The sequence below is a fragment of the Gloeophyllum trabeum genome (assembly GCF_000344685.1).
Source record: "Gloeophyllum trabeum ATCC 11539 unplaced genomic scaffold GLOTRscaffold_00008, whole genome shotgun sequence".
In the NCBI taxonomy this organism is placed as follows: Eukaryota; Fungi; Basidiomycota; class Agaricomycetes; order Gloeophyllales; family Gloeophyllaceae; genus Gloeophyllum; species Gloeophyllum trabeum.
The window spans coordinates 244,092-264,980 of NW_006920417.1; the positions used below are offsets into that span (position 1 = coordinate 244,092).

The window sequence follows — 20,889 nt, forward strand, 5'->3', positions numbered from 1 at the left end:
AAGCTATGTATGCAGGATACCTGGGAGAGGGGCCTTGGGAGGAGCGAAGGTGTGACATCCAGCACGTGACGCGACGCGACTCATTATCAGTTTCAGTGTCACGCGGCAAGATCTCCAGCAGACCCCATCCTTGCCAACGTTGTAGACTACACTCCTTTTAGCGCAAAATATTGCTCTGCAGTAAACTCCAGCGCTTTAATCTGACTGGGGCGTAAGTGATAGGTGACTCACATCAACCTTGACGCTTCGAGGATGACTTATCGGATTGGTCATAGCGGCTTATCTTACGAGCCCACAAGAAGCTGTCCAGGGTACGAGTGCCTCACTCGCCCCGCGCGTATGACTGGTACTGAGCTATGTGGTTCATGGACGTCGCAGAGTTTAATACGCTTCCCTATCAAGTGAACCGGTCGTCATGTTCGGGACGCAGAAACTAGATGTTACCAAATAGAACGCATGAAATCGAGTATGGCGCCGATAGGTGCAACGGAGTCTGTGGATACACCCATCAACCATGCAGAGGTAAAATTACAGTGATAGCCCTGACTGGGACTTGTGTTAATGCCATAGTGCTTTACGGCTTGAACTCCTGGAAATGCACATGGACCAAGTCAATGTTCACAGACTCCTTGGCCGAAGCAACCGCATCGGCGAAGGGCTTGTCCACTTTCAATGCGTCCCAGTGGGCCTGTCGAAACCCCAACAGTCAGCAGAACCATCTCCACCCGTCTCGCTAACCATACTCACCTCCACCGAATCCCACCCAATAATCAGCAAAATCTGATCCTCCTTCTCTACGACCTTACCCCACGTATACGACCTCCTCCCAGGCGCGTGCTCGAGCTCCTTCTCCAGCGCAGCCATCTTCGCCGGGAGGACCGCAGCCTCGTCGGGGCTCTTGAGCGTGAAGAACGCGAGCTCGGTCGCGGGGTCCGCGAGCGCGCGCACCGCGGCGGCGTGGTCGTTGAACTCGGCGTGGAGCATCGCCATCGCCGCGGAGGGCGCGATCGCGCGCTGGAGGACGGAGACGAGCGGCGTGTATTCTGCCTCGTTCTTGATGAGGTTCTCGTGCGACGTTATGGAGTCCCAAGCTAGCAGGGCCGCGGCGGTTATTCAAGCGGGCATGAGAAGATGTCCGGTGCGGATACGCACCCACGGCAATGTAGAGAGTTGCGCCATCCTCGGTCTGTATCCCGCGGAATAAGCTACGCGGCGGATCAGCGTCGTGCTCAGAAGGCGGAGGGGTATCAGTCGACTCACTTTTGCGACCCCGGTGCGCGGACAACGGCAGATACGGCACTGTCAATGAGAGAGTCGTCGGCCTTGTAGGCGTCGGACGCGGTGAAGTAGACGAATTCAACGACGGGTTTGGACATGGCGGTACCTGAGCGTTACCTGCGAGTTGAAGTTGAACTTGAGCGGTGGGGAAAGAGGCCAACAGATATCGCGTTTATAATGGAGACCATCGTGTGGCCTGCGACTCTCAGCCCTGTCTTACTCATCCACAAGCGCAGTCATCTGAGCGTTCGATCCAAGAAAAGCCACGCAAACTAATTATGAGCATGGCTAGCACAGCCACCTCGCGATTATGGAGGAGATGGGCGGTGACGTCACGGCGTACCTCGCTGCGAGTCGGCATTCCACGGGCACGCTCCCGCTATGAGCGCACCGTATCAACATGCTCCTTATTTACACTACTAGCTATAGTCGCTCTGTGACCTGCCCCCAATGTCGAAGCCTGTAACGCCGTACTCGGGCGTCCCCCAGTTCACGGTCAAGGATTATTCCTCGTTCTTTCTGGCCGGTAGGCAAAGTATCTTGCCCGTAATATAATATATGTCTGACGTGGTTATGTTGAAACTACAGGAGCGCTATGTTGCACGTACGTCTGCTCATACATCATCCTAAACCGTGTCATGCTCACCGACGACCAGAGTAACCCATGGCGCCATGACGCGTACGCCCCCTTCCAGGTCCACCCTCGCCCGCCTAACCTAACCTTTCCATCACACAGCCATTGACGTCGTAAAGACACGCATCCAAGTCGACCCCGCCCTCACCGGCTCCTCCCTCATCAAAGGCACCCGCTCCATCGTCGCCAACGAGGGCCCCTCCGCGCTGCTCACCGGCTTCGGGCCCACCGCCGTCGGCTACCTCGTCCAGGGCGGCGCCAAGTTCGCCGGGTACGAGTTCTGGAAGACCACCTTCGTGCGCGCCGTCGGCGGCCAGGAGGACGCAGTCAAGTACCGCACCGCGATCTACCTCGGCGCCGCGAGCGTCGCAGAGTAAGCGTGTACGCACGTATCCTCGCTCCCCGAACATTGACGCGGGGCGCGCGCACAGATTCTTCGCCGACATCCTCCTCACGCCCCTCGAAGCCACGCGCATTCGGCTCGTCTCCGAGCGCGGCTACGCCTCGGGGCTCGTCACCGGCTTCACCCGCCTCGCGCGCGAGGGCGGCCTGCGCGAGCTCTACGCGGGCTTCCTCCCCATCCTCTGCAAGCAGATCCCGTACGCCATCGGCCAGTTCACCGTCAACGAGCTCTGCCACGAGCTCGCGTACCGCGCCATGTCCGAGGAGACCAAGCGCAGCCTGTCGCCCACGCACAAGTTTGGGATTTCGCTGGGCAGCGGCATCACGGCCGGGTGTGCGGCCGCGGTGTTGAGCCAGGTATTCGTTTATTGTGTTGGCCATGGGCATGCCGCTGATTGCTGGTGGACAGCCCGCGGATACGCTGCTATCCCAGATAAATAAAGGCCACGGGCCAGAGGGGAGCATGGTCCACCGCCTGACAGTCCTCGCAAAGCAAGCCGGGTTCAAGGGCTTGTTTGCGGGCCTGGGCCCGAGGATGGTCATGACAGCCGGTTTGGTCGCGGGCCAGTTCTTACTTTATGGCTGGATTAAAGATGGCAAGTACCAGTTCAATGTACCGCAATATATGCTCATAAGATGTTTCGCAGCTTTAAATGCACCGCCTGGTGTCGAGATCCACAAGGAGAGCGATCCAACGAAGGCTTGACGTTGAAAATGAATAGAATACTTGTATGAGAGCGGTAGATTGGCTCGATCTTGGACTTGATAGACACAACGTTGTCTGTATAACACCCAGCCACTAATCATTCATCTAACGAACACGAAAGAGGACAGGACGCGCGCGTGAGAGGTGGACATCATTTCACGGCGACTACGCCTCATTCCTCTTCGAGGGGCTTCCCGAGCACTTCCGCTAGTCTCTCCTTGACGCTCCCCTTCCTAGCCGGGTCGCGCTCCGTAAAGTCCCATGCCAGGAATCTGCGGCAGACGGCCTCCGCCTCTTCGAGATCCGCGCGCTCCGCCTCCGTCATGTCCTCGTCAAGCAACTTTCCCAACGAATGGGTCGAGAGGAGCTGTCTGCACAAGGAGATAGTGAGATCTCGGGTTGTGAGGAACGGGAAGACGCCACCAGACGCACGTCACGTATTGTGCTCTCTGCACTACTCGACGGGGAACACCGAATATTTCGGCGCATTTCGCGGCATGGGAATCGAGCGCGAGTCCCTGGGCAACTCTAGCAGAAAACACAGGGTTCAATGCATCCGCTCTCCAGAGAGGTGACTTTGATACCTATAAAGATACGTAATCTTCTCTCCAGGACCAACCATTCTTAAATCCTGGGTGTCCTCGTCCTTGGTCTCGTCCGGCGTTCCTGCTTCGAGGATCTCACCGCTGCTGGAAGTGATCATGACCTGCATGTGGACAAAGGTGATAGGAAGGGAGTGGGGATCCAGCAGATTCTCGGCGAACAGCTCGTGGAAGTGCGTCGTCGCCAGTACTTTAGGACAATCAGCGCCAGAGTTGATGAAGTGCTTTAGGACGCCGTAGAGCAGCCCAGCGCCGTCTAGAGATCGGAGAACAAGCCAAGGAGAGACGTCCGCAGTGTCGAAATATGGAGTCCAGAGTCGCAAGAAAAAAAGGAGAGAACAAGTAAAGATTGGTCATTCAGATATCGTCCAGAACGAAGGAGCAAGAGAAGAAGTATCACGAGCCTGTATGGACAGTCCCTTTGCCAAACTCATCTAGCAGTATTAAGGATCGGCTGGTACAATTCCGGAGAGCCACAGACACTTGGTTGAGGTCGATCATAAAAGCAGATTGGACCTAGCAGAGAAGAAGATAGATACTCAGCCGAACGAGCATAGGCAAGGTCATGATTACTCTTGATACAGATTCTCGCGTCTGGATCCTTGTGAAGACTCCCGAAATACGTGAGAACGCGCGCTATTAGAGCAGGAAAAGTTTACTTTTGTCCGCGACGCCAAGTTTCGCAGCTTCAGCAGGAACAAAGCTAAGCCACCATTAACACCGGGTCATTCTGCAATAGAACTGATCTCACCATCCAATCTGTTTCGACTGTCAGACCTGCTGGGGTGTGTCGGATAGAAGAGACCGACGTACTTGTGCCATGTATTGGATCAAGGCCGCCTGTTGTACGGTTAATATTTGATATCTGTTTGATGAAGAAGGATATCACATCATACCTGCTTCAGGTAGACGCTCTGTGGGACGTGTTCAGCTGAGGCACTTACAACCCCCCCCCCTCCCCGGAGGTACTCACCTTTCCGCAAGCATTTGCGCCCGTGCAGACGAGCACGCTATGCACGCTAGAGCTCTCATCCTCCATTGTATCATCGTCAGATACCTCACTAGTACAACTCGGCACTCCCAAGCCCAGTCCTCCAACTAGCAGTGTGTCATTGGGCACGAAGGTATCGACAACTTGTTCCTGTAGAGGGTGCCTGGCGTGATATTGGACGTCACAGGAACAGCACGATGTGTGGCGGATATGAGACGAACCTTCCCATCTTGATGTCGACTATGTTCTTGTCAGTCATTCGAGGCCGCCGATAGTCGAATGCTCGAGAAGCTTGCGCGAAAGACAAGAGGCAATCTAGCTCCGCGCAAGTGTCGCACGCTTTAGCCATAATGTCGTAGTGTGGTAAGATCTTCTCCAGCAGCACTTGGACGATCTCGATTTCCCGGTCTACAGAATACGTCTTTACGTGTCGAATCTGAAGAAACTGATTCTTACCGACGATAGCAGAATGCAAGTCGCCAATGTGAGTATCCATGTCTGCCGATGTCTTAGAACTGTCGCTATCCGCACAGAATGGAACGCACCATGCATTTCTTTGGATTTGAAGTATACATGCGCACTAACCCCTATCTCAGTTCTGAGACCCATTGTGACAGCATTACTCACTCGGAGGAAAACTGGAAAAGGAGCATTAGTCGAATATTATCACTTCCGAAAGTCGCTTGGAACTGACTTGGAAGCTCCATCCTTCAATCTCAGTGATTTCTTCATTATTCTTCCATTGCTCCAGCATAGGAATACATATCAAGAAGCCTGAGAAAGCACTCGGTCAATACAGTCGACGAGCATGCCTTTGAACAGACCTAGTTGTGGGAAGTATACTACGTTCAGGGACGTAGCGTAATCCGGTGGCACTGTATGGCATATCTGTTCGGCAACCCTTGACTATAGCAAAGTTTCAAAAAGCTGGCAACAGCATAGGCAAGACCGAACGAACCAAGACATCGTCAATCCCATGGTAAATTCTCTTGCGGTTGTCCAGATCTTCGTCGACATTTGCTCGAACACACACACGGCCGGCACTGGTGGACTCCTCCCAGTCGATCTGAGCGCGTCTGGTCAATACTTACACTGCGTACAATGCGTTCAAAGACGCACTGTATCGTTGACTAAAGTGCCCACTTCACGAAAGTTGAAGATGTCCAGGGCGGCTATGAGCTGCAGGTCCGTCCATTAGAAGTGACAGCAAATGGATGAGGATCTCCCATTACCTTCGATACGATGGGCGCCGTTGTTCCCTGATATAGTTCCGATACCGCGTCCCTCAGTAACGCGGAGTAGAATGTGAACTAAGGCCAATGGTAGTAGTGGGCCAGATATCATCGGCGTATGATAGCCGCTATGCACCTTGACTAAACATTGCCACTCGGATATGCCTGCTTTCCCAGCTTTCATGCTGGAAAGGATCTTCGGTACGTTCTTTATACCTTTAAGGAGATTATGCATCGAGTTAGCGGTACCCAGATTTTCCGGTCTCAAAAAGCAAGCCACAGCATCATGCCGAGCATTTATAGTTTCAAGCGACAAGGACGGACGTAGGCACCAGGTACGGAGGAGAGAGCGTCCTAGACTTGTCTTGGTGTTGTTTAGAATCCCTGAAAAGACCGTCTCAGGGCGTCCCATGAAATATGGACATCCGAGTGCTACGTGCCGTACAGAGATAAACCCTCTTTGGTTTTATCCGAGTGGATAGATGCGTGACTTTCGTTTTCGAAGATCTGTAAGGAGCTGCAAAAGGGGTATACGATTAAGGACAGCGTCACCGGCGCGGAATCGACTGACTATAATGCATCTGCATTTATCTGCATGACCTCCTCCCTTGGCATGCATGAGAGTTAGTCCATCGGCAGGAAATTCGTCAGAAGCTCACAATGCTACAGGCTCTATACCGCGGATATCCAATCCGCCGATGCCTTCATCTTCTAGCTCACTTATCGCCCGCTCACGGACGAGGTGATCTATCAAGGCACCGATACAAGCCAGCTGGTTTACTGTTCCTTGCCATCGTATGCACAAGTGGAGTATGATATTACTCACGCAAAGGGGAGAGGTGTCAAGGCTCGCAAAATTGCACAGTCGTATAGATGCGTTCCACTTCTTCATCAGCGGATCGCCTGTGATATCTCTGCGCCGCCTCATAAAATTGTAAGCGTTTCTCGCGTCCGACGCCGAAGAGTCACTGTCTTGTGCGCTGCGGACATCATCTTCCATTGAGAGTTCCGAGAGGAACTGCAATGACAGCAACCGGTCTCGACCTTTGGCCGAAGTAAAATCTTTGTGAGGTCTGATCTGGAATACTCCTCCGGAATTGTCCACTGCCAGCGACGTCAGTATATGCGTCCTGAATGAATACAATGTCCATACTTGCACTGCGAAGTAGATCCATGTAGTTGTCGTCCGTCTTGGAGTTGGTCAGGATGATATCAGGATTAACCTGGTCAAGGACTGCCATGAACTGATCATTTAGCCATGTCCCATTTGAACTCGGAAGGAGAGAGCTTACGTGTCTGAGCCATGTCAAAATGCCCATTGTCTGGCGTATCTTCTAGAACGTAAATCGTTGATCGGAGCGGGTCATAATGTGCGCCAGCTAGTCTCCCGCTATGCATATATGCGTGGTTCAGCGGTAGTCTTCCTCAAGGGCGGATACTCACAATTGACAGCACGTGGTCAGACATATCTAACCATGCTTTACCGATCAATGAATGCTATACAGCCAATGTGAAACTGCTTGCCTTCTGAGGTGTAGATGAGTCCTCATCATCATCGGACGGCTCGTCTTCATCGTTCTGTTCGACTTCGCTACCCCATCTGACTCTTTTTCTGCCATCGTCTGCTTCTCTCGGGAAGCCGGCAGTGCTCGTGTCTTTGTCAACGTGGTCACTTTCAAGAATCGCTGCCCCTCGCTTGCGCCCGCTGAATCGTGGCCCCTTCTTAGTCGCGTGCTTCTCATGACCAGGCATTCTGATAGAGCGCCCTAGCTATTGAGGTTCGCGGCTGAGTGCAAAAAAGAGAACCGCTGATAGACTCCACGTCCCTCTGGGGTGGAGGATGATGAACCTTGTGGCACCCAGGGACGTGAGAGCTGCGTGCGCGACTTGGATTTGATCACGTGAACAGCCCGTGATAAGCAGGACGCGTCGTCAAGTTACAGTCACAATGGCGGCGCTCTGCATAACAAACTTCCTACATACGCACGCAGTCAATAAATGACAGGAGATAATAGTCCAGTACACAATGAGCTGCCTGAGCACCGAAGTCAGAGAGTGATGCTGCGCTATTAACGAGTCATTTTCGACTGTTCCGCCTCCTCGCGATCCCAGACCAGGCGAAGATCTTCGTACACACGAAGTACCCAGATCCTCACCTCTTCTTCATCAAGACGAGCCATCGCATCATCGCCTCCAACACGCCTCTTGGTTTCCTTCATGACCTCCGAGACCTTCTTTCCCCATAGGTTGGTCCATTCGACCACTTTCAGCCCAGTGAAAGTCGTCTTCAAACGCATTCTCACCCAATTAGCGTGGATGACATCGTCGTATTCAGACTTCTTGCCAAAATATAGTAGAGCCTCTTCCCGGATCTGCTTATTTGAAGAGCGACGGCTTTGGATGAGTTCGTCAGTACCTAGAGGCATTTGCAAGCTTGCTACTTCGTCCACAAAATCCCCGAACGCGTGATAGATGTCTCTTGTAAGTCGACGCCTTTCTGAGCTGTTCTCAACCACACGTCCTGTAGCCAGTCGTGCTGGAAAGAAGTACCGGGACGATGCTAGCCACTCAAACAGGGCGCGCCTCGTCCGGAATCCCGCCCTCCACACATCGAGAGATAAGCCGAAGAAGGTAAGAATGTCATCCAGATTGTCCGAAAGCTTGAATGAGACGGGGTGGCATTCTTCGGGGTCGCTCTGGGAGATCTATGGTACAACAACACGCAAACGTTAGAAGAAATGGATATACAGCTGAAGAAGGGCAGAGCTCACCTTTAATGTGGAGATACTCAGTGTCATGCTGATGCTTTTGGCTATTCTGCCGAGCATCATACCGATCCCTCCATAGGAGTGATAGAAAAGGATGCGCTCCAGCATGTCACTGCCGGAACAAGCATGCACATCAATTTGAACGAAGTGCCCGTCCTCATCAGCCTGGATGGCATAGTGGCTAGTCTCGTTGCCTTCTCTGAAAATGATCTCAACAGCACCCAGGGCGTCCTTCACGTCAGCAGGTGTGAGACCATCTCTGGGGAAAGCAACGAGGTAATCAAGGTCCCCGTGGTCATCCTTCTCGGGATCCTCAGGTGGAACCTCGACGACGCCATATAGATCGCGAAGACGATGAAGGTACAATGATTTGAGACGGTCGTACGTCGCATGGGACATGCGAGGGAACGATTCGGGAGGCAAGGTCTGAGAGAACGCTTTACCACCCATGGTACCGTTTGGGGGGTTAATGTGACGACTAGTTGCCACAGCACCATCCTCAGCAGCGTTTATATCGGGCAGATCGAGGGCCCATGAGCGTTGAGTGTGAAAGCCATGACTCGGGCATGGCCAATGCTATGAATGAATGAGAGCGAAGGATAAGACTCTGATATGTCATTATTTGTAGGTTTATTTGACAGCATAAAATATTATGTAATACAATGCTATGCTGTGGCTACCGACGTCTACATTCAACTCACACATACCTCGCTGACTCCCTGCCATGTCCAAGTACGCTCCCCACCGAAGGTCCTATAACAATCCGCAGGCTACTTCATCGACAGTGTGCCAGAGATGTCTTGGTACGGGTCATTTCACGTACCAGTGCAAATCGACCGCTCGGCCCTACCTGAGCCGACCTTCCCGTACTCAGCAGCTGGAGAATCCGAAGGCGTTGGCTAAGCTGAAGGCAGACGGCAAGCCGTCGGTCGAAGTGCCCGAGGAGTTTAAGACTAAGTGAGCATTATCATCAGTCGTACGTGGTATCTCGTCTGATATTTTCCAGGGCGGGCACGGCGAATCGCATTCTGTCCGCAAAGGAGAAAGAAAGGGCCAAAGTTGAAAAGGAGTCCAGTGATCATCCCAGGAAACGTGCCAAACGGTGAGTGCGCTGGTGCCAATCGATGCCCCAGGCCTGGAGTGAACTAACGCTATGTCTCCAGTGGCTCTTCCTCAGACGACTCATCAGATTCAGATTCAGACTCTGGGTCAAACTCCGACTCGGATTCCTCGTCGTCTGCGTCGGACTCAGAATCAGGATCAGGATCAGGATCTTCTGGCTCGGATTCGGAGGCCTCGCGCTCTAGGGAACGCGACCACAAGCGGCGTGTCCCACATCGCCGTCGCCGGTCCGTTTCATCGTCGTCCAGCGGCAGCAGCAGAGGGAGCACAAGTAGGGGCCATTGAGGTGCATCCACTCCTTCTTGTGGCATACATGGTCGGTGAACCCGTTCCCTCAGTATTGTATTGTATGGTATATAGTGAATTGTAACGTGAACAAGATTATGGGCATCGTGCCTCCGTCGCCTTCGTATTCATGATCAAAGCAACAATGAGCCTTGTTGTATAGGTGCATATCAGTGGAGGTACGTGGCAAGGTCGAAGGAACACCTACCCGTAAAGACCCAATACCTCGGCGAAGATGAGGATGAGTACCATCGATACAAACACGCGAGACTCGTAGATATATGCTCGAACACACTGCGAATATCAAAATGATCCGGATTAACTCGTACTGTACCAATCGTTCGTCCACGTAAAGCGAACTCACCGAATCACCCACGTAACCTATGGCATAGCCCGCCGCAAGCCCCGTAAATCCACACGCAAGGCCAGCACCAAGGTGAATGAAGCCAGCGAATAAGGTGTAATCTTTGGAAGGGTCGACTAGCAGACAAGAACTTGTAAGCCGAGGGATGGAGGCAAGAGAAGCGAAGACGTACGTCCTCCTGCAATCAAGACCGACACCACTAAACCATACACCGCAATGATACCGGACATGACTACGGGGATGAGGGACTGACAGTACCGAAGGTGCATAAGCTTCTGGCCTTCAAAGATGGCACTAGGTATACTCACTTTCATGATGAGTTCTGGCTTAAACGTCCCGAGACCTGCTATGCCAATCCCAGCTTTGGACGTGCCCAACGCGGCCCCGACAGCTATAAATATGTAGTCATTGCAAGAGTTGTACCCATCCGAAGAATAGCGGTTGGTAAGAAGAGTATAATGTGGACATCAGCTTCGGTCACTTGCTCAGAACAGCAACGTTACGCACTGCTGAACACCATCTAGTTCCGCAGCGTGTTAGTGAACGCATCCAGGGAACAACGACGGTAGGTCTCACCGAGGCAGCAACGCCTGCGAAGCCAAAGAACGGTGCATATGCGGGACACACCTCAGACATCGTTGTTACCTTTTGTATACTGCCAGAGCCGGTCAAGTTCGCTGCTCAGGATAACTCCTGTAACGTACAGGCTGTACGTGACAAGGGTTCCAAATTTGGACATATCTGCGATATCCTTGCAGCTGGAAAATTCAATCTAAGAATTGCTGTACCGGACGTCCTCCGCCCCATGATTCCTCGGCCTCAGCTTTTCAGACACCTCAGGTGTTTTAGCTCTACAGCGCGGAATCATGGCCACACATCCAACATCGGGAAGCAGCCCATCAAGATCCCCCCTTCGGTGACCGTTGACCCGACTCCCACTCACATTGCAGTCAAGGGTCCGCTCGGTTCCACTTCCGTCCCACTCGAGCCTTACATGAAGATTGCTTTCCCTGAGCCTGGCTCGCTATCGATCGCCGTGGAGAATGCGGAGGAGAAGAAGCAGCGGTCAATGTGGGGTCTCACCCGGACACTGATCAATAATGCTGTCGTAGGAATGACTGAGGGTTTTACCGTTCCATTATATCTGGTCGGTGTTGGGTACAGGGCAGCTCTAGAGGACGACCCGAGAGCGACTCAGGAGGGTGGAAGCGGCCAGCGGCTGAACATGAAGCTCGGCTTCTCGCATTCCGTACTCATGCCAATACCATCGCACATCAAGGCTGAAGTACCCGCTCCTACAAAAATAGTCCTCACCTGTACAGACAAACATCAACTCGGTCTGTTCGCGGCAGCAGTGAGGAAATGGAGACCGCCAGAACCGTACAAAGGAAAGGTATGCTCGTCCGGTATATATTGACGCCCAGTTTAACCAACTCACGTGTCCCGTCCTTCAGGGTATCTTCATTGGCAATGAGCAAATTAGGATCAAGGCCGTGAAGAAAAAGTAGTGAAGAGCACGTCGAGATATACGCTTCGTGTTTATTGTCAGGCTGGTCAACACGCGCTGGCCACGGCATTAGTTTGTGCCCAACTATCCCTGCTGCCTCGGCTTAGCCCATGTTGTGACGAAGCTCGTACGATGGAGTCAGCACATTATATCGTAATAAATTATAGAGTGGGATCCCGTCGTGGACGCCTCGGGACTTCGCTGGCGCAAGACCGCGTCCACAAATGCGGGAGACAGCATCCTGCATAGACGCGATTGCAATGATATTTGTTCTTTCCATCTTCGAGTGCATTACGCTGCAGCGGAGGTTCTCCGTAATACGTATAAATGATGCTGCACCCTTGGAGCATGGACTCCTGGTTTATCTTGGCCCGAGGGTGCGTCGACCGCGACTACGTTCTCTATGGTCCAATAAATGGACGAGTGGCTCATCTTCTTGTGTTCCTGGCGGGATGAACTATTCGAAGACCGCAGGAAGGGGAACCGGTCGCTGGAATATGACAACGCGATCCAGATCCCGCCCGGTTTAACGCAGGTGGCTAAGTGCAACGATAGGACTTCCAATGCGGACAAAGTCGGGTTTTTTTCGGCGCTGCCATTCGCAGCAAGAAGAGAGCGCACCAGCGGGTTGATGCCCATATCCTCGGAGGTCTCTTGCGGTGCCACGGGAGAGCCGCATGAAATGGCATCTGAGGTGCTCTTGTCCAGAACGACGGAAAAGCGGTCCGAAGCTGTCTCAAGTATCTTCAGGATATCAGTCCAGCGGAGAAGGTCTGCCTTCACCCATTGCCCGCTGGGTTGCGCCGTGTCTGCCTTGTGCATAGCAGGGACTTCAGCGAAGTCCGTATTCACAATTGTCCGGCAGTCAACATCATTTCCGTAAATTTGGACCAGGGCACGCTGAACATGGTCTTGGAAGGAGGAGGTCCCTGCTCCGATGTGTAGGATTCGCGGCGGTACATCAAAACTGGCTCTGCATTGCACAAGAAAATCGCGCAACGGAGGAAGTAGTGTATCTTGACCGTCTCCCAACCATTCGAATGTAGCCTCGTTCTTGAACCGTGTGTTCCAAAAGGCCTGGTCATGGTATTGTGGAGGCATAGAAGAGAGGGTTTGTCACGGTGTACGACCTGCGAGTACTCAATTGTGGCGTCTGTGATCGTCAAATCATCTTGCGGCAGTGCGGCTTTGTGTGGCGGACATCCGGGCCGGGCTTACCAGGTCCAAGCTTCAAGCTAGACGCTCAAGCCACAGTTGAAGTACCCAGCTTAATGTTGAAGTATAGGTCGGTTGTTACTTTCTATCCAGGTTCCATACCAGAAAGAGCATGCCACTCCCTCCTAGACATATTTGCACCACTACCGACGAACTTCACCTAGGCTCGGATGCCTAAGTGAAGACGATTAAACGATATCCGAGTAGTCATGTCTAAACAGTTTTCGGGAGTAGGATGGAAGAGGTGCGAAGAAAACGTATAGCGGCCATTCCTCCCAAGGTGATGGCATAATCATCTGTCCCTTCAACTCGAAACCGATTTTCTGGTATATAATGGCCTGGACACGGTGATCGTTAATATCTGAGCATATTACACTGTGCCATAAAGGGAGTGGGACAGACATTGGTAGGAGTAGTCGTGCTCAACGCGACGGGGGCGCCGATACGAATGGCCTATTCGGTGAAGTCAGAAGGACTCTGACGCAATCATTGATTCCGCATACGCATTCACCTTTTCTCGAACTAACCCAATTAGAGCTTTGGCGATACTACCTTTCCTCTGGTGCTCATGATCAATCATCACCATATGTATCCAGAAAGACTCCGTCTTTCCCTAATCACCGAGTGAGAATAATGCCCAGATGGGGTATTCACGAATTACCTTCGGACCGATGCATTGTGCCACAAATCCGGGAAATCTGGACATGTACTACGTGATGTAAACCGGTAAGTGCAGCGCATCTCGAAACTTAGGTTACATACAGTGGTTTGATAGTACTCCTTGCCAGCGTCGGAGAGTTTCTCCATAAATTCGCGAAGGCCAAGGTTACGCTGTGTTTCGCTAGAAACAGCGTCGATTACTGTACGTTACCACCCCATGAGCCCGAGCATTGGAACCTACCTGTCAAAGAGGTCCCGACCGGGAGGCATTGTCATCAGGAATCCGAGCAATTGACGGTTGTCGTCTGTAGCGGCGTAGTATTCCCCCTCCGCTATTCCTGCTGCGAGCATGGCACGACCCATCAACGGGAGTAATGTGATATCACCGCCAGTAAGGCTCTTCATTACCCCATCTACATAGAGAATATGACATGGTAATACTCCAGAGTGAGCAAAAGAGGTCGGCTTACCATCTTTCATCAGATTACTGAACAGTTCGACGGAAGCATCTATCTGCGCTGCTGAAGGAGAGTGAGATGGACGGCTGTGCGGAGGGGTACAGCACTTACGCGAAGGGTTCTCAATCCGCTGTACGATGACACCGTCTGGAGTCATTAGTGCTCTACAGTTGACATGAAATCTGACGAAGAAGTTAAGTACTTACACAGAGGGTGACTAATGATAGTCGGACGATGTTTCAAACCCAGAACTACCCGTGATCGGGCGTCCTAGGGAAGCGATGATGACTAGATAACATTCTCGCGGTGCTGAGCCTGAGATGGAGGACGGCGAAGTGGGGGCGCCCGTGCAGTGCCCGTGTATCCCCGAACTCGAAGATTGTCGCCCATAAATGTGACTTAGAGCCGGCCGCTGCTCTGCCTCGGTAGACACTTTGGCATGGCAGCGAATAAGGGACATCCATCATGGACATCCCTTATTCTCTGATACGTACCACAAGCTGAGGCTCTTCAAGTGCAGTCGACTTATGTACCACTTCCACTCAGGTCTTCGTGATGCCGCGGCGACCAGCGCCCAAACTCTCATTAAAGAAGATCCGCGGTCCATTACGATCTTGCTCCCTTCTCGCATTCTACGTGCTAGCTGCTGCGACCCCTCGGAGAGAGTGATACAATTTCTTCTGCATTGCCACCGATTACTCTACCAGAGCTGTCAATGACCTACTATCCCAGATTGTTGGACACATCTACGATAGGGAAGCGCCGACAAAGTTGGGCGCGACACAGACACCGTTCGCCGTGCGGATCCTGTGGATGCTTTTCGTAGCCGGATTTATCCACGCAGCCTCGCGAGTCTCCAAGGTCGTGAAACCTGTTATTCATGTGTCAGTAAACATTTTTATTCAGGGTACGGTTCAAATAGCCAGAGCAAACCTGGTTGGATGGTCTCGAAAATCTTCTTTTTCGGGTTTAGCTGCGGTAAGGGAGTCGCGTCTATACGTTCATTGAAGTCATTTAGCTGGATAGCGATAAGTATATGTAGCTACGCACTTTCGAATTCCGGACCCTCGAAGTACACTCTGTCACCAGGTTTCGAGTTTGGCGGGGGCTCGATCAACTCGACTCCACCCTCTTTGCCGTCCTTCGACGTAGCCTGCATTGAGGTTATTGCGATGAAATATTCGGTTTCGAAGCATATGCAATAAACAACTCACCGCAAGAACCATGGCAAAACTCTTCACACCCCTCATGTTTGCAGGTTTTAAATTGCACTACATGAAATTTAGAGGACCATGCCACGTCGAAACGGTAAAATCGTACGCACAATACCGACAAGGTACCTGTCCCTCATCTGCTCGATGGGAATATAATTTACAAGACCTGAAACAACCGTCCTTGGGCCGGTCTCTTCACCGAAGTCGATTTGCTGCGGACGACTGAAATCAGGGACCATAACGTGCTAGCGCAGGTCAGTACCGACCTCGACATATAAGCTGTCCGCATCAGGGTGTTTGGCGACTATTTGATGTTTAGCGAGTGGACCTTCCTCGCGATGTGGAAGAGAGATTCCACGCACCTTCCACGATGTGTCCTACCCGCATGTCGATCATGGAAGGCACAGGCTCTCCCGAGTCATCTGCCGCTGCCTTGGCACTCTCACCGCCCTTCTTCTTTCCCTTGTCACCTCCTTCACCGGCCTCCTTCTTTTCTTTCTTGTCCTTTTTCTCTTTCTTCTGCCCCTTGCTGCTTTCAGCGGGGGCGGAGCTCTCAGACGGGGGACCGGCTGCGGCAGACGCTTTACCCGAATCCGCTGGTGGTGCAGCAGAGGCTTCAGTAGCCGTAGTTTTCTTCTTCTTTTCCTTTGGAGGATCAGCTTTCCGCTCCAATTTTGGCGCGTTCTCGATATCAATGGGAACAAGAGAGAATGAAGGGGAGAGTGCGTCCGCGGATTTGCGGACGCTAGGATAGTTCTGTATATGATCGAAGTAACGGGTAAGAGCAGGAAGGGAATAGTATTGCGCAGGTTGAAGTTCAGACTAGCGACACAAAAGACTGTAAGTCGTGTGCATGACGAAGTCCGGTATAAGCAACGTACGAAAACGGGATGTAACGCTCCATATACTGCGACATCTGCAGCAGTGAAGTAGTTGTCAACAATGTACGTCTTTGGTGTCAACTGCGTATCCAGGTCCTACACAGGCACCTGAGCGATTCACTACCCCGTCAGCTTCATATTGAGGAACAAGACGCACCTTAAGCCCTTCCACGCTTCCGATATCCCTTTTCGCAACCTTGTCGATCCACTCTGCTACTTCTCTCTGGTGCGAAGGCAGACCGAAGTCTGACCCGCTTGCTTCATCGGTTGCCCCGAGTACAAGCTCGCGTACTGGCTTGTATAATTTGCTCACAGCTTGCGCTGATGCCATGATGCTGAGACTGCCGTGTATATGAAATCGACTTGTATTTTGCGGAGAAAAAATGACAGGCGCAGATAACTTCACCCTGATGTCAGGGCGTAGATGAATAGAACGATGAAAGGCTCGGACTATGCACTGAAGGCGTCCGAGAGGAGTCATCTCAAGATGATCTTAATCGGCTAAATTTAGAAAGGCAGCTCACGTGCGTTCGAGGGGTTTGTGGCAGCCGATTTGACATGTTAATTATAAAGAGTTGCCACAAAGCCGTCGGCTGGAGTAGCATTTCGCTATCGAGCGCTCAAGTCAGGATCGACGACGTCGATCTACGTATACCTGCTTCAGGTCCGAGTGGAGAAGATGATTCCTATGAGGAATCCATTACAATAATCATCTTTTCCTTCCCAAATCTAGTAGTTCTCTCTGCTCGTCCAAGTATCGGAACTTGAAAGCACATCATGAATGCGACGCACTTTCAAGATGCCAACCTTTCTCCCCGTGGTGACTACGCACCCATAGCCAAGACGTTCACTTGCCGCCATCAGGCCTACCTACGCCTCCAGCCGTCGGTGATCCGAGCACCTATAGCATCTTAAAGCATCCCTTGAAAGCACGCAGTGTATGGCGCGGCTACCGAGTCTCACAAGCCCTATAAATAGGAGAGGCACTCCAAGTATTGCATCTGCTAAAGTAGACCGGAATGTATTATTTAACGGGTACATGAGTCGACGTATCGGAAAAGTCAGTCATAATCCTACAGTCGTGTATAGATAGTGTATGGACTATCTGAGAGCGAATGCATAAATAGGAGACAAACTGATACAAAACCGTACTCAATACGGCTTCATGCCAATGACAAAGCTAACGTCCATCCATATGCCCTTCTCCCGCAGGAAGCTCTCGTACATCGCTTGGTTTCGGTCAAATTCCTCGGCCGTACCCTTGCTCGACGATATCCATAGTTTCTTTAGTGCCTGATCGAACGAGGGCGACATATGAAGGCGGATAGTACTCTCGACTTGGTTTTCGGACATTCCGAGCGCTCGACAGCTAGCACCGTAAGGCACCCGCATACGGATTGTTTGCACGTTAATCAAGCCCGCGTCTCGCAAAAGAGCTGGGATCTCGTCAGCGCATCTGGGTTAACCAATAAGTCGCTGCATTACATCCAAGTGTATCGAGGACTGACTGTTCAATGAGATTATTCTTCTGCCATGATAGCTGTTTCAATTGCCACTTCCAATTGGAAATCCCAGAGGCGTCATCCAACAGACTTGGAGGCGACGTCTCTAAGTTGGGCTCCGTGATGTTAAGGTAGCCTCCTGGCTCTGTAGAGTATCGTAAACTCCTTGGTCTGCGAAGGGCGATAAACGGCGGTGACATACTCAGTGCCTCTACGACGTTCCGAATCGCATTAGACCATTGATGGCGCGAGATACCTCCAGTCAAGTATCGCTGATGGATCATGTCGTATCTGTTCCTCTTTTCTTGAGGGAATGGGTGAAGGATATTCTGTACAAACACATCGTCCGCCTTGGCGTCCCCGCGATGATACTGCTCCAGAGTGATATCGCAAGCCTCGAGAATAGCGTCCGGATGCGCGGCAAGGCGGGCGTCCTTTAGCCATGCCCCAGTCCCAGTACAGCAATCGAGAATCGTGCGTCGGTGCTGGAGGCGAAGTGACGGATGGACGAGAAGACCACCGAGCGACCGCCGGAGATGGTCGTGTTGGGCCTGAAGCCGCTCAGATTCGCCTGCGTCGCGGGGGAGGACATAGAAATCTTCACTCGTAGCTCGCGGGGGAGCCACCCTTGCTTTGTAAGGCGACTTGTCATTGAGAGGGCGAATCTGCATAACGTCGACTGACACTGCTACGACCATCGCGGCGGCGGATAGTAGAGCTTAGAGGTAGTGGGACGGACGTAGACAAATATCCTATGCTGGAAACAACGATCATTGGGTCAACTTATCCTTTATAAGTACGGATTTTGCATAGTGCCAGGCAGCAGAGTGGACGCCGCCGCCCACTTTCCCTGAGATAACACCTATGACGAGGGGTGCATCCAACACTTTGCGAGTCCACTTTTCGTCCGTGCTGCTGATAGCACTTCCAGGTGGGTCGAGCACACGTGGAGATAATGATTCGCATTCCCGAGGGATTGCAACCCTGCAGCAACGCTCCAACAAGTGAGGGGATGGGCGTCCAATGCAACTGCGCGTGCCAGTGATCCGCGGTATCGGAGGTCACCCAGTCGGAGTCTAGGTTAGGGTCTACTAGTACCGGTGGGCTCAACTGCGGGGCCCGAGAATTGATGAGCCCCAGGCGCTGTCACCACTCGAGTCGTTCCACTCACCGGTCTCTGCGATAGAGGGATGCATATAATGGCTACCTCGAGGCGCGTACCACGTACCCGATCTTCGAGACAACCATGGTGGTCAATCAAGACGTTTACGTTCTCCCCCGCAACCCCACGGAAGCAGAGCGGCTCCAGGCCCAACACGACCACTACCGACGCGCCTTCGGAGGCCTCCTAGTGCACCCCTCCATCGACCTGCGCGAACATCGCTCCATTCTCGACTGCTGCACAGGAACCGGCGCATGGCTCAAAGACGCGCGCCCCGCCGCGCATCCGGAGGCTGTCCTCGACGCCTGCGATATCTCTCTGGAGCAATACAACGAGAATCACTCCAGCGTCGCCGACGAAGTGTTCGTCCAAAACATTACAGAGCGCTTCCCGGAGGCGCGCCGCGGCAAGTACGACCTCGTTCACCAGAGGCTGCTGGTCGCCGGTATCCGCCAGGACCAGTGGGTATCTGCGATAGCGAACGTAGCCGAAACCTTGAGTGAGTGCATGGTCGGCGTTTGCCGCACTGCCACTAAATATTGATCGATCGTTGCACCGCAGAACCCGGCGGCAAACTCAGCATCACCGAGCTCAACATGGAGCTCGTCCGGGGAAGTGGCGGTGCTGGGAACGCCGAGCACCTCGAGTGGAAGAACAACATCACGCGCGCATGGTGGAAGAAAGCTAGACTTGTTCATTTGTATGTACTCTGCTCATATACCCTCACAAGTTACATTTCGTACTCATGAATATGCAGATGCGCTGACCACATCCCGACCTTCATGCGAGAAGCCGGACTGGTGGACGTCCAAGCGATACGCCTGCGGGTCCCGTACGGCGCCGCATGCTTGCTCCTCGGTATGCCGGAGCACCAAGTCGACAGTAGCATGCGTCTCTACGGCGGCGTGTCGCCCGCTTTAAAGCAGCAATGGATCGAGCTGGGGCTCGGAACGGCCGAGGAGTACGACGCGAAGCAACGTGCTCACGAGGAGTTCCTCAGGACTGAGGGCATGTGGATGGACGTCAGTATGGTCGTCGGCACGAAGGCGTTATAACCCGGATTTCGTGGCGCCATCGACGACTGTCTGCGTTCTAGCAAATTCGTGCGGTGTGTCTAGTATCTACCGTAATCGTCAAGCCATATAGTCATGACAATCTGTATGAATAGTGTAACTGGTTGGAACCAGCTTACTTGATATGATGTCTTGCCCTCGAGGCCTCGTTGGCCGGTACCCGAGCACAGTTGGCTTTACGCGTGGCTCGCCTCGTAGTGGGTGACGTCGCTTGCCACCTATCGAACCGAAAAATCCGAGGGATCCGCACTTAGAAGCCCTCCTGCGAGCCGTGGCGCACCTACAGCTACTTCGCCCGGTATCGCCACCGCTAATGCTACGCTTTGATCATCAAGGGTGGCAATGGGAGTCGGCAACGCCTGCCAAATTCGAACTCCGCCGCGCGCGTCACGCTTCAGCCACACGGGCGAAATGCTGGTTACAGCTTGTGGTGCACTTTTCGGGACGAGCAGACATTTTAAAATAGCGAAAAAATCTTTGGATATTCTTTGATGTTATATAGAATCCATCCTTCCAGTTCAATTTTTGATACACTGCCTTGTAAGTGCTATAAGACCAAGTTCAGAGGGCTGAGATGATAGGTTAACCAGGAGAGGGACACAAATCGAGAATTTTAACTGGAAGGATGGAATTATACACATCTAAAAGAATATATTCCGATTTTTACTCCAACTAAAGTGTGATACTGAGCGAGAAAAGTGCACCACACGCAACACACAACCAGATAGCCATAGTCGGCATTTGCCGAGACGCGTCCATTGACGCGTTTTCGACGCGTTTTGATAGAACACGTCCCTTCTGGAAGCACCGGCAAATGGAGATAAAGGCAGGGA

At 52.4% G+C, this 20,889-nt stretch overlaps 12 protein-coding genes across 12 annotated transcripts; 4 read left to right on the forward strand and 8 right to left on the reverse strand.

Annotated features, from left to right (window-relative positions):
- Positions 1-541: 541 nt before the first annotated feature.
- On the reverse strand, positions 542-1,376 carry GLOTRDRAFT_121619 (uncharacterized protein; the record flags this gene model as incomplete). Its single annotated transcript, XM_007868587.1, has 4 exons — positions 542-688; positions 748-1,091; positions 1,153-1,205; positions 1,261-1,376. The coding sequence occupies 4 exons, from the start codon at positions 1,374-1,376 to the stop codon at positions 575-577; spliced, it is 627 nt and encodes a 208-aa protein (XP_007866778.1). The 3' UTR covers positions 542-574.
- A 352-nt stretch (positions 1,377-1,728) lies between these two features.
- GLOTRDRAFT_116369 (mitochondrial carrier) lies at positions 1,729-3,134 on the forward strand (the record flags this gene model as incomplete). The annotated part of the gene is made up of 7 exons (XM_007868588.1): positions 1,729-1,804; positions 1,867-1,882; positions 1,935-1,957; positions 2,015-2,285; positions 2,344-2,671; positions 2,724-2,910; positions 2,962-3,134. The coding sequence occupies 7 exons, from the start codon at positions 1,729-1,731 to the stop codon at positions 3,018-3,020; spliced, it is 960 nt and encodes a 319-aa protein (XP_007866779.1). The 3' UTR covers positions 3,021-3,134.
- Positions 3,135-3,192: 58 nt separating this feature from the next.
- GLOTRDRAFT_106172 (uncharacterized protein) lies at positions 3,193-7,597 on the reverse strand (the record flags this gene model as incomplete). Its single annotated transcript, XM_007868589.1, has 26 exons — positions 3,193-3,391; positions 3,453-3,548; positions 3,605-3,878; positions 4,027-4,138; positions 4,196-4,233; positions 4,282-4,325; positions 4,428-4,462; positions 4,519-4,536; positions 4,596-4,776; positions 4,835-5,021; positions 5,070-5,111; positions 5,159-5,193; positions 5,297-5,387; positions 5,438-5,519; positions 5,572-5,679; positions 5,733-5,792; positions 5,846-5,923; positions 5,982-6,229; positions 6,286-6,362; positions 6,417-6,452; positions 6,505-6,617; positions 6,672-6,949; positions 6,999-7,079; positions 7,138-7,235; positions 7,289-7,314; positions 7,349-7,597. The coding sequence occupies 26 exons, from the start codon at positions 7,595-7,597 to the stop codon at positions 3,193-3,195; spliced, it is 2,886 nt and encodes a 961-aa protein (XP_007866780.1).
- A 219-nt stretch (positions 7,598-7,816) lies between these two features.
- GLOTRDRAFT_139061 (uncharacterized protein) lies at positions 7,817-9,063 on the reverse strand (the record flags this gene model as incomplete). The annotated part of the gene is made up of 2 exons (XM_007868590.1): positions 7,817-8,550; positions 8,617-9,063. 2 exons carry the CDS (start codon positions 9,061-9,063, stop codon positions 7,915-7,917), a joined length of 1,083 nt encoding a protein of 360 aa, XP_007866781.1. The 3' UTR covers positions 7,817-7,914.
- Positions 9,064-9,337: 274 nt separating this feature from the next.
- GLOTRDRAFT_43201 (uncharacterized protein) lies at positions 9,338-10,020 on the forward strand (the record flags this gene model as incomplete). Its single annotated transcript, XM_007868472.1, has 3 exons — positions 9,338-9,570; positions 9,620-9,715; positions 9,777-10,020. The coding sequence occupies 3 exons, from the start codon at positions 9,338-9,340 to the stop codon at positions 10,018-10,020; spliced, it is 573 nt and encodes a 190-aa protein (XP_007866663.1).
- On the reverse strand, positions 9,373-11,058 carry GLOTRDRAFT_77017 (V-type ATPase). Its single transcript, XM_007868591.1, has 9 exons — positions 10,961-11,058; positions 10,892-10,904; positions 10,693-10,775; positions 10,557-10,632; positions 10,385-10,500; positions 10,229-10,314; positions 9,777-10,171; positions 9,620-9,715; positions 9,373-9,570 (listed from the first exon to the last, which is right to left on the reverse strand). The coding sequence occupies exons 1-7, from the start codon at positions 11,018-11,020 to the stop codon at positions 10,117-10,119; spliced, it is 489 nt and encodes a 162-aa protein (XP_007866782.1). The 5' UTR covers positions 11,021-11,058; the 3' UTR covers positions 9,373-9,570; positions 9,620-9,715; positions 9,777-10,116.
- A 112-nt stretch (positions 11,059-11,170) lies between these two features.
- Positions 11,171-12,108, forward strand: GLOTRDRAFT_61598 (ribosomal protein L6). Its single transcript, XM_007868592.1, has 2 exons — positions 11,171-11,777; positions 11,839-12,108. The coding sequence occupies exons 1-2, from the start codon at positions 11,190-11,192 to the stop codon at positions 11,890-11,892; spliced, it is 642 nt and encodes a 213-aa protein (XP_007866783.1). The 5' UTR covers positions 11,171-11,189; the 3' UTR covers positions 11,893-12,108.
- A 74-nt stretch (positions 12,109-12,182) lies between these two features.
- GLOTRDRAFT_129842 (uncharacterized protein) lies at positions 12,183-12,992 on the reverse strand (the record flags this gene model as incomplete). Its single annotated transcript, XM_007868593.1, has 1 exon — positions 12,183-12,992. One exon carries the CDS (start codon positions 12,990-12,992, stop codon positions 12,183-12,185), a length of 810 nt encoding a protein of 269 aa, XP_007866784.1.
- Positions 12,993-13,194: 202 nt separating this feature from the next.
- GLOTRDRAFT_139064 (uncharacterized protein) lies at positions 13,195-14,381 on the reverse strand (the record flags this gene model as incomplete). The annotated part of the gene is made up of 8 exons (XM_007868594.1): positions 13,195-13,444; positions 13,509-13,559; positions 13,618-13,719; positions 13,768-13,815; positions 13,869-13,947; positions 14,008-14,179; positions 14,237-14,287; positions 14,336-14,381. The coding sequence occupies 8 exons, from the start codon at positions 14,379-14,381 to the stop codon at positions 13,295-13,297; spliced, it is 699 nt and encodes a 232-aa protein (XP_007866785.1). The 3' UTR covers positions 13,195-13,294.
- A 418-nt stretch (positions 14,382-14,799) lies between these two features.
- Positions 14,800-16,796, reverse strand: GLOTRDRAFT_77024 (nucleic acid-binding protein). The gene is made up of 9 exons (XM_007868595.1): positions 16,477-16,796; positions 16,320-16,415; positions 15,801-16,260; positions 15,705-15,742; positions 15,549-15,650; positions 15,439-15,495; positions 15,275-15,377; positions 15,158-15,217; positions 14,800-15,095 (listed from the first exon to the last, which is right to left on the reverse strand). The coding sequence occupies exons 1-9, from the start codon at positions 16,648-16,650 to the stop codon at positions 14,971-14,973; spliced, it is 1,215 nt and encodes a 404-aa protein (XP_007866786.1). The 5' UTR covers positions 16,651-16,796; the 3' UTR covers positions 14,800-14,970.
- A 675-nt stretch (positions 16,797-17,471) lies between these two features.
- Positions 17,472-18,519, reverse strand: GLOTRDRAFT_129845 (uncharacterized protein; the record flags this gene model as incomplete). The annotated part of the gene is made up of 3 exons (XM_007868596.1): positions 17,472-17,775; positions 17,828-17,966; positions 18,024-18,519. 3 exons carry the CDS (start codon positions 18,517-18,519, stop codon positions 17,472-17,474), a joined length of 939 nt encoding a protein of 312 aa, XP_007866787.1.
- A 548-nt stretch (positions 18,520-19,067) lies between these two features.
- On the forward strand, positions 19,068-19,869 carry GLOTRDRAFT_93980 (uncharacterized protein; the record flags this gene model as incomplete). Its single annotated transcript, XM_007868597.1, has 3 exons — positions 19,068-19,482; positions 19,545-19,683; positions 19,776-19,869. 3 exons carry the CDS (start codon positions 19,068-19,070, stop codon positions 19,867-19,869), a joined length of 648 nt encoding a protein of 215 aa, XP_007866788.1.
- Between the last annotated feature and the right edge of the window lie 1,020 nt (positions 19,870-20,889).

What these genes read in the sequence shown, in the direction of transcription:
- GLOTRDRAFT_77017 (XM_007868591.1), bottom strand. Translation starts at nt 11,020, where the DNA reads ATGTCTGAGGTGTGTCCCGCATATGCACCGTTCTTTGGCTTCGCAGGC. An exon ending in GGTCTTGATTGCAGGAGGAC is followed by an intron (nt 10,501 to 10,556) that starts GTACGTCTTCGC and finishes CTTGTCTGCTAG; the next exon opens with TCGACCCTTCCAAAGATTAC. An exon ending in TAGGTTACGTGGGTGATTCG is followed by an intron (nt 10,315 to 10,384) that starts GTGAGTTCGCTT and finishes TGATATTCGCAG; the next exon opens with TGTGTTCGAGCATATATCTA.
- GLOTRDRAFT_61598 (XM_007868592.1), top strand. Translation starts at nt 11,190, where the DNA reads ATGATTCCTCGGCCTCAGCTTTTCAGACACCTCAGGTGTTTTAGCTCT. An exon ending in CAGAACCGTACAAAGGAAAG is followed by an intron (nt 11,778 to 11,838) that starts GTATGCTCGTCC and finishes CCCGTCCTTCAG; the next exon opens with GGTATCTTCATTGGCAATGA.
- GLOTRDRAFT_77024 (XM_007868595.1), bottom strand. Translation starts at nt 16,650, where the DNA reads ATGGCATCAGCGCAAGCTGTGAGCAAATTATACAAGCCAGTACGCGAG. An exon ending in GTTTTGCCATGGTTCTTGCG is followed by an intron (nt 15,378 to 15,438) that starts GTGAGTTGTTTA and finishes ACCTCAATGCAG; the next exon opens with GCTACGTCGAAGGACGGCAA. An exon ending in TTTCGAGACCATCCAACCAG is followed by an intron (nt 15,096 to 15,157) that starts GTTTGCTCTGGC and finishes CATGAATAACAG; the next exon opens with GTTTCACGACCTTGGAGACT.